The sequence below is a fragment of the Parasteatoda tepidariorum genome, chromosome 5 (assembly GCF_043381705.1).
Source record: "Parasteatoda tepidariorum isolate YZ-2023 chromosome 5, CAS_Ptep_4.0, whole genome shotgun sequence".
Lineage (NCBI taxonomy): Eukaryota > Metazoa > Arthropoda > Arachnida > Araneae > Theridiidae > Parasteatoda > Parasteatoda tepidariorum.
In genome coordinates, this window is record NC_092208.1 from 43928169 (window position 1) to 43938935 (window position 10767).

General features: G+C 31.0%; 1 protein-coding gene and 1 non-coding gene across 2 annotated transcripts in view; one reads left to right on the top strand and one right to left on the bottom strand.

Annotated features, from left to right (window-relative positions):
• The window catches only part of LOC139425641 (copia protein), a 6496-nt gene extending 1244 nt beyond the window's left edge, over positions 1–5252 (top strand). The window contains exons 2-3 of the mRNA XM_071181044.1: positions 4522–4671; positions 5182–5252. Of these exons, the coding sequence (XP_071037145.1) occupies positions 4522–4671; positions 5182–5252 (221 nt within the window). The remainder of the gene's footprint in view (positions 1–4521; positions 4672–5181) is intronic.
• On the bottom strand, positions 4518–4679 carry LOC122268957 (U1 spliceosomal RNA). Its single transcript, XR_006224818.1, has one exon. It is a non-coding gene; the product is annotated as a U1 spliceosomal RNA (small nuclear RNA).
• Positions 5253–10767: the final 5515 nt, after the last annotated feature.

Here is a 10767-nt window from a genome sequence, read left to right on the forward strand (position 1 = left end):
AGCAAATCACTATTGACAAGAATATTGTCCTACGAAAGTCATGACAGCCGATATACTCACCAAACCTTTACCCAGGCCTGACTTTCAAAAGCATAGAATGAAACTGAACTTGCAACCTGATACAGATTCAGAGATCAAGGGGGGATGTTAGATAAAATGATCTCTGAAGCTATAAATTTACAACCAGGAAGTGTAGTTTTTTTGGGAACTGAAACTTTTAAGTTATGTGAATCTCATCGCATGTTTTTCAAGGTCTAAATATTAATTCAATACTANAACAATAGTGTAAAAAATAGAAGTCTATCAATTTTGATATGAGTTTTCAAAATTAAACAAATATATTTTAAACCTTTCAATTTTTTAAGTTACTTGCATTAATAATTCTACTAAGATTCATATTTTCCTTCAAAATTAAAACAATTTTTTTCTAAAATTTCTTCGTAAAACATTTCCGAAAGGAAAGTGTGTAAATACAAAAATTACTAAATATTTTACAGGAAAAAATGACTTTTATTAACATTATACTGATGACAACCAAAAATTATGCAAATTAATTTTGGAAAACTGGTCCGACCCTATGTTTTTTCTGGCAATAAAAATGTACCGACAACAATGGAAAACTGCGACATCATCATNACTCATTCACAAATTAATCAATTTCAAAGAACTTATTTTCAGTCATTCCATTCATCGAACTCATCGCCTTTACAAGGTAAGATTTACTACCTTTTTCCTATCACCGACAACACTGGAAAACTGCGACATCATCATAACCAAATATTTTCATATCCTAAATAAATACAGAGCTATAAGCGAAAGCAGAGAGCTCGTAGCACTTTACAATACTCAATATCCTAAATGTAAAGGTATTTACGTGTAATATTTATTTTTCTAATTTTGATCTGCCATAATTATGTTTTTAATTTTGATTGGTTTCTAAAATAAGATTTGTTGAGTTGCTTCCTTATAATGAAGTAATTCTATGATAGTATTTTATCACGCTACATTTCAATGACAAATTTATTTGAATCGGTGTAAACTTAAGTAAAGCTTTGAGCCAGCGAAGATACTTTTACACCAAATTTTAGCACATGCGCAAAGCATTCCAAATTTCTGGAAAATTACGCATTTCACCTTATAGAACAGGGGTGGCCAACCCGCGGCTCGCGAGCCACATGCGGCTCTTTGAACGATCATTTGTGGTTCTCGATAAATGTACTAGAGTTTCCTTTTCATTTTTGTGCTATTATATTTCAATATTTTTCTGAATCCATTTGAAATTAACATAATTCAAGGTGAGTTTTCCATTTCCAATATAATTATGACCCAAAAGCAATTTGAAGTATTAGAATTAGTCGAGAGGCAAAACGATCAAGCTCTACAATTAAAATATAAGTCGACGTCGATTACTGAAGTTTGGACATTTGTATCAGAATCGAAGTATCTTGAATTGAAAAAGGCTGCTTGCCGAATTATTTCAATATTCAGAACAACGTACTTATGTGAATCAATCCATTCTATTCCACTTTAAAATTCATGAAATCCAAACACCGATCAGTATTAACTAGCCAGCACCTCAAAGAATTACTGAGAAATGCTGTCACTAATTATTCATCAAACTTTAAAGAATTATCAAGAGAAGTAAAATAAATGCGTTTAATATTTAAACCAATACACATATTTTGTAATTTTATTTATATGTTTTCATTAAATATAATTTCTGTAAAAAAAAACTTTTTTTAATACCTTTTTTGCATACCTTTTAAATACGTTTTTAATTGTGGCTTGCGAAAAATTTCAAATTTTGAAAAATGGCTCGACTGTCAAGGAGCTTGGCCACCCCTGCTATAGAACATATTTCTAAGCAATGCAAGGAAATCCATGAACCTTTTCAAAAAGTAATAAAAAACTAATAATTAGTATGGAAATTCAAGTTTAAATAAAATAATATTCTATATTGATTTAAACATCGAATTAGATCCTCAGTATAAATCAATATATATTAAAATTATTATTTTTTAATAACCTGTATGAAGATTCAAAATATGTTTTGAATTATAAGTAGGCTAGTTACATAACTTAATTTTTTTTCACCTTTTTATTCATAAAATAGTATTGCAAACTCATAAAAATGAATCGCAAAATAAATTTAAAATCACGTGGAATATGAATAACGATGTTTGATTTTTAAAGTGCGTAAATATGAATCGTGATGTGTGATTTTTAAAACTCGTGAATACAAATCAAGATGTTTGTTTTTAAAATTGTTTGAAATTTGCACACAATTTTAAATTTCAATTGCGTTAATATGAATTGCGATATTTGTAATAAAATCGCGAGATAACAAATCATGATGCGTGATTTTTTAAATCACGTAAATACGAATCACGTTTTATTCTTGAATCACATTAATACGAACCGTGATGTGTGATTTTTAAACAACGCGTTCACAAATCACGGTGTTTGATTTTAAAATCGAGTCAATACGCCAAGTGCTATTTATATAAAATACGGTTGATAAAGGGACTCGGAGAACGAAAGCGTGACTACCAAGTCGAGATTAAATTGATATATGTAATTTGGAAATCAGTTAAACATGAATAGAAGAAAACGATTCGGAAAACATGTGCAGTAATAAGTCGTTAATCACATGACTTTGATCATCACTACACTGGTCCAGGTATTTTTAATTAATCGTTTTAAATGTGAAATAAGAACGAAAGTTTTATAATCTGTAATAGAGTTTTTCCATTTATTTTTTTATGGACTATGATGGAAGATTATAGAGCATACATATTGTACAATGCAGATGTAAAGAATTGATAGTTAATAATATATCAAAACAATAGCTTCTTTATTTTAGTAACAATGGCCATTATACAATTAAACAAAAGAACTTAGGGTCAGATGCCTATGATAGAGATTAAGAGATGCATTCTCGAACATGAAATATTTTTCTAATAAATTTCGATAATGGTCGAGCTAGGGAAGTAAACCAACACCTCCTAGAATAAGGAAGGCCTCAGCACGGATCAAATTAGTAGTCCGATGTGACGAAGTTAACTGCGCAGTTGATGAAAAATAAGAAAGATGTCATTACGTTCGGGGTACTAAGCTGCGCAGTGGTTGAAAATACGAAATAAGTCATTACGTTTGGACTACTAAAGGATATTTATGGTAACCCGTGCAGAGGCCTACTCTTTTCTAGGAGGTGTTGAGTAAACCCGCAGTCCTGACGCCAAGAATTTAATATCAAAAGTGATTGAATTGTTCCTAATGGACAGTTAAGATCATGGGAAGATAACCATAATTGGCGGTTAATCAAAAAGTGAAATAGTAAAAAACAAAGCCAACCCGGAGTATTAAATGAGACTAAAGAGATTTCAAGAGATAGGTAATATGTAATACCTATTATGACATCACATAATCGTTTGGGTGCCTTCAAATAATAAAATTTTAAAATGTCAATGTAATTTTTTTTTATTATTAAATCGTTCAATTTTCGGAAGAATGGTACACGTGCTAAAGAGTGAGGGGTAAGGATACCGAATTTATTAATTTCATAAAGCTTTGGCAATCTTAGAGACAGATTAATTTGTTCGTGTCCGTTCTTCTTGTTATCCTACTCAGTTAATCTTTATGAAAAGATTCCGTGATGTAGGCTATGGTATAAGCAAATATTCGAGATTTTTGGAAACTTATAGTAAGAATGATATTATAAAAATATATAATTTTATGGGACCTCCGTTAATCATACCAATAGCACAATTAACACAGAGGCTGCATTTGTCTGGCAACCTAGCAGCCAACTTCATATTTTACTTGCTTATTTAATTTATAAGGGCCTGAACGGCTTTAATTTTGCGAAATAAAGGCCTTAATGCTAAGAATGAAGTAAGTTACCTTATTTTATCTTTATGAAAAAAGGAGATGTTCCCAAAAAGGGACATATGCAGGTTTAGAAGTAACGCCTACTTTCTGTAACGTATAATAATGATAAACCTTGCTGAATGTGATTTACCAAAAATTCAATCTTGATTTTCCAAAAATTTAATATCTTAGAGTTTTTAACAGCATAAAAACTACGTCAAAGAATAATCGTTGTAACTTTACTGATAAAACTACCCGTAAAAGAAAATGTATTCACCGATTGACGGTGTTGCCATCCTTATGATTGACAGATTCTCTAGTTACAAAAAATAGAACAGTCGTAGTTTTAAAAATGTTAATTTTTTCCTTTGGAATTTTGTTTTGTAGAAAAAATTCTGATCGTTTCAAGCACAATATTAACCGAATCATAATTATGCTACTCACAATTGGAAAAGCTTTGTGCAGAAAGTGGGCGTTACTTTTCATTAGTATAACCAACATTCCGGGAACAGATCCACAAAATGGAGAGCGAATTGAACAAATATTGCCTCTTCGAAAATTTCATATATCTTAAGTGATGTTGTTGAAATAAAAGAAATTTCGTTTCGAAAATACAAGAAGCTCTCTCTAATTCCTCTTATTTTAATATAGGGACAGCGCGAACGCAGTCCCAACTACCAAAAATTATGCACCCCAAGCAATCACAATTTGTGAATGTGGCGAACGTCAACCCCTCGCAGTGCAATGAAAGGTCTCTGCTCGGGGGAGCCTCCTTGTTGATCAAGGCATCCCCAGTGCCAGGTAAGTATGATTATTTGGATTTCATAAAAAATTAGATAACAACTAACTTAATATATGACTGGTAGCTAAACATATCTTATATTTCAACATTCTAACATTACTTGGGAGGGAATTGCTCTGACCAAAGAAATCTAAGATAGTCCTATCCTGTTCATCAATTAACAATTGTAGAAAAGCTTTTTCACATTCAGGAATTATTCCTATCGTAAACTCGCAAAATTTTAATGTTAAAATTAAAAGATATGGGTTTAGATTTGGACCCGATAATAAGCTGTCTTTTAAGGAGTAGCAATTTTTTTCTTTAGCCGAAGCATCAAAAACTATCCATAACTTTGTAGTTTGTCTAAACACTGGATGGTGAAGAAAGTAATATATCATATTTGGAACTATCGATTTATCATTAACAGGTTCTATTATTCTTTCCGATAATTGTTCTCTTAAAACACTAGCATAACTTTCATGCAAAGAAGGATTTTTATTCAATGTTAAAACTAATTAACCTTCTTTTAGACAAATTAAAATTGTCAGAAATGTTTACATCATCTCTTAATAGTAATTTAACTACGTATCTGCCATCTTGAAACTTTATATTTTGCCCAAATCGTTTTTGTTTCTTGTTCTAAAGGTGTATTCTGAATTTTATCATTAATGCCTAAGATCTCAATATCCCGAAATTTCGGTAACTTAGGTAAATTTATAGCATCATAAGAATTATTTTCAACATTTAATTTCTCACAATTAAATTTTTCCTCACAATAACATAAATTTTCAATGATTGAGTCATTTTTTTAAAATTTGAATGAATGCTTCCTAATGTTTCGACATAAAACAAATCTTTAGTCAATTTCTTATGTACCCAGTGGGGAGTTATCAATAATAATCTGCGCTAATTAATACATCAATTGAATTTATTTCTTTCGAAAGACAGTAAGGGTAAAATCCTCAAGAATCAATTTTATTTTCTTACTAAGCAGTGGGAAAGATGCACGTGATATAATACTTGAGACTAAAAATTCGAAATCTGACCTTCGAGTAGGATATTTTTTATTGCTTATACTCGCCTTTATTAGAACAGATGTTTTTTCTTGGGGTTCACGGCTTCCAAAAGTATAAACTAACAAATTTTCTTATCTAATTATCCGGAGATTAAGCTTTTGAGCTAATTCTCTAGCAATGAATGACCTCATCAATGCGAAGTCAAACAAAATATTTATCTTCTGCGTTTTGTCTACCGAGTGCAAATTGGCGACACATGTTTGTAAAAACACAAATTGAACTTCCCCTTTCCGCCTCCCTTCGAGATGAGAAACGCTGGCTACGACTGTATTTTTTTCTGTCGTTTCTTTTCGTTATGAGTTTTCGGAATTCGAAAACAAATTATTTCGTGATGAGATTTACTATTTCATTTTTTACAAGCGCTAATTTTACTCCTACATTTACTCCATATTTCCGAAACCGACAAGAATCATGTTCTGATTTACAAAATACACAACTAAATTTTACATTAGTAGCCAATGCTGAAGCTATGGAAATATTCGACCTGTACTGTTTTTTGTTATTTATTACTTCCTTGGATTTATAAGAATTATAGTGTTAATTTTTCTTAACGTTATCATGGAATAATGTAGATGATTCGCGTACTTGGAATTTCTTCATATGAACTGAACTAATTCCGAAACATATATTTTTAATTTTGATTTTCGTTTGCAGTTCTATTCTAAAGTTAAATCTTCCGGTATTGGTTTTAATAATATAGGGCATAATAAGTGCCCATATGTATGCCACATTTAAGCTTTCTTAAGATCTTATGTTTAAGTTTTTTATGTTAGCTTCTAAATTAACGTTACTTCTAACGTTTTCATATAAGTTTCGCCACTCTCTAATATCACTAGAATTTTTTACGGAATCAAGATTTAATAGACGATTCATATGATTATTAATCACTAAATCTTCAAGTCTAAATCTGTCTTAACATTTTTATACTTTTGGTATATTTTTTTTTTCAATCAAAACAAACCCTTTCTAAGCATTTAATCCAATTCAACCAAGTAAACTCTATAAATAAGTAAATGTTTGCATCTCAGTTATACTGTCGTTTTCATTAATAGCGATTTGAAATTGATTCCGAAATTCAAGCCATAATGTTGTTTCACCGTAAAATTTATTTATGCATAGTTTTGGAAGAGTAACTTCATTAATTTCTGAAACAAATTTTGATTCTTCACTCTCTCTACTTTCTTTAATGTTTTCTTTCAAAAATCTGGCGATTCGAGATAACCACTTGATTATTTTTTCCGAATATTATTCGATTCCAGTAATTTCAGTTTCTATTTCTTCACTTTTAATTAGCGGTTCAATTCCATTATTTAATGTTTTTAAACTTTTATTCTTATCAATTAATTGTTCTTTACAATCTATCAATTCTTCGATCTTTTCTTTGATATCAAAATCATCATTTATTACATTTTCAATTTTTGTTATTAATCGAGTTAAGAGAGGATTGTTTTTCTTTTGTTGCTTAAATCATCAAATGAATCCATTATTCAAATCAGATGCACTCACCTTAATCAATCTCTTAGTCCCAGGTTGGTGCGCCAATGTTAAATATGATGATCTCGGGGTTCAAATAAATACAAAACACGAAAATATATTTAATAACAAAAAAGGTATGACTTTAATGCTACAGTGCCAATGAGGAAACTAGGTACGTTTACATTACATTACAAGCATTTACATTGCTGCGCAAAACGCCATCTGTTGGATTTTAGAAATTATTATTATTAACATTGAGAAATATTATTAACAAATAGTTTGGCAATTTTTTATGCTTCTGTGAAACGAAACCACTTCATTAATTTTGCTTTTTAGTGCTAAGTTTATTTTCTTTTACTTCAATTATTAACTAGTACAAAACTAACTGAACATCACTTGCGTTAGTAATAGCATGGCGGTACATTTACGGTTTCCCTAAACGAATAATCTATTTAATTCTTACTTTTTAGTACGTAGATTATTGCTTTTTATTTCAAATAGAACTTAGTATCTAAATTAATTAAACATTGTATTTTATTTTATAACCATCGCTGAACAGTTGACCCAATTCTGAGTTTACGACTACCTATGCTCAACGCCGTAGTCTTGTAATTTTGAACCCAAAAGACAAGGGAACTCCTGGATCAAGTGAGGAATTTAAGTACTGTGAGAAATTTATCTTCATGGAGGACTTTTTAAACGAAACTAACACGCATTTGCGCTACATTGAGAGGAAAACCACGAAAATCTTGCTGAGATACAGAAAATTCTTACCTGCAATTTTCATTGCTTAAACCCACAAAATTAATGTGGTTTATGGAGAATTGTGGTTTATAGGATTGCGTTATATTGATCTTCTACTGTATTAATTTTGGTTGTGTTTCATGGTGCAATAAACAATAACTGACAGCAGAACTTGAAGACATTAATTTTATTACGTTTAACAGATTTATAGTTTAAATGCCTTTGAAGAAAGTAAATCTAAACAAAATTCATATAACTAAATTAAAACAAATGAAGAGTACAGGGGGAAATTTCAAATTGTAAGAATTAAAGATTAGGGACTGTTTAAATACGACCACTTGTTTTTTGTAGTTGTTACTAATGTCACTCACCAATACTAGCTAACCTGCTATGGGAATCCAAGCGATTTTAAAGCCAAGGTTTAAAACCTTGTTTTTCAGTGGCGACATCTATGGCCAAGATTACGATGTCAGCCATACACACGTCACAGCCCGTTTTACAGAGAGGACCCATTCATACTCTAGTCATTCATCAACAGATCGTAATTTTGACCTGAACCAGAACACTGTTAATCTCTAATTCAGTACCTTCAGAGTATTGATTTGTTATGGGAACTTTGTATTCCCGGCAGGTTTCATGTGCACCAGTCAACATTTAATACATGGGGATTTTTTCGGTCGGCGGGTTTCGAACTCACGAACAGGAGCCCAAAGTCGTACCAACCAGTCTATCGCGGGCTACTACCACTTTTTTAAAACTACAATTGGTGCATGTATTAAGGTTTAGGTTTCATCTTGAAATGGTTCACAATAGAGTTCTAACTAGAAAACAATTTATTTTTTAAACCGGGTCGCATTATCTAATTCGCAAAATATATTCGTAACGTAAGAAATTCGGATATGCTTTCGGAATCTAATCTAATAAAGCTGGAATTTTCAGAAATAGTAGCAATAGCGATATTTACTATTTCTTTTTTCCACATTGATGCATGATACATTGACATGTAACATATTTTATCTATCACTGGCTTCGTTAATTACGTAAATAACACTGACATTTACCCATTTTTTTAACTATCAAAGTTTAATTTTTTAATCAACAGATAACTATAAACGTAATTTATGTGCAATGAAATCTACCATAGTACAATCTCTGAGCTTTTCAATACTTGATGAGAAATTTTATCATATGACCAATATTGAACCGAAGATTTATTTAATAGTTTTTCTCTTCCAAATGTTACAATTTAAACACTTATCTTAGTAATTATGAATCTCCAAAACATAAAGTAACAGCTAAATCAAAGAATAAACAAGAAACAAATTCGCTTTTATACTCAAACATCTATGAAAATGCATATTTGCAGCGTAACAATGAGAAAAAAAAACCTATCAAAAACCTCCCATGGTTAACCCGACGGTAAAAGAACTTAAACCGAACTGTTAGATAGTTGACATCATTAAAGCTAAAGAGTAAGAAACACGCTTTCTAGTAAAAATGTAGTTTAAAGTTACCGACAGGCAATTTTATTTTTTCTCAATACTAAGCGTAAATCAAATCATATTAAAAATATAATTAAGTTTTTCCAAATGAATTTATTGTTGATAATGCAAAAACTTTTTTTTTAAATAAAAACTACATTAAAAAAATTTATTAATCAATTTTTGTTCAAACTATTGGTTTGGTTTTAACAAGTGCTTTTATTTACAAGGAAATTAATCTTCATTGATGTTTAAGTTGGTATATAAATAGCATTACACAACAATTAATGTGTTGTTCGTAAAAAAATATTTATGTTCTGTTCGAAACTGTTGTCTACCATACTTCTATAAATTGCTAAGCCCACAAACCCAAATAATAACAGCATATTATTGTATTTACTAATTTTCTGAAAGCAAATTCATTATGAGAGTAATACATTGATATAGCATTTTTCAACAATTACTTCAGACAGTGGCGTACGCAAGGAAGGGGTTGAGGGGTTTAAACACCCCCTTGAGCTCAGACAAAATGGCAAAAATAAAACTTTTAGTAGAAATTATTCGAGCTATTATTTTTTAAGGCTATATATTTTAATCTGTCATATGCCTACTTTTTTTTCTCACGGTATTTCTCAGAATACTGAAAAAACATTTACTATAATAGGGTTGTACTTTTGAAACCAAATTCACGTGATACTGTCACGGACTGGTTCCTTTCTGTTCCTCCAGTATAGTTTTCGAGACTGGCTGTCATTCGTGAGGTCTTTACGCGATGATTCTGGAATCCTAGACGTTCTGTCGTCTTTGAGACAATTCGAGAATTTTGAAGATGCGGTGAAAAATTATATAAAAGGGGGAAAGGAGTACAGTTAGTCAGACTAAGAGTTATCTCTGCCGCTTGTCTTTCGGAGCTTGTCGCTAAATCTGTTTGAATTATTCTCAACAAAAAGTTCATTCAATCGCCGAACCCGTCGTCGCCACTATTTCGACTAGTGAAGAAATCAGTAACAATACCATTGGAGATACTGTGCTCGTTGAAGTTATTCATTCCAGCTCGAAACTTTGAGATCGTAGCATAGCGAATATTTCTGCCAATATATATATATATATTTGCTGTTCTTGAATCTTTAGGATGTCAACGCGCAAGAATTTAACAATTTTTAATTATTTTGAGAAAGAACCACGACCTGAAATTAGTGGGGTGACAGCATCTAGTACCAATGTAAGTTTTTCTGTTGTACAGAAATGTGATACTTCCGTTGAAGAAAACGTTTCTAGCATAACAAAATCTGATGAATGTGAAAGTGGCCCTCAAAGTGTTACTTCCCACCCATATGAC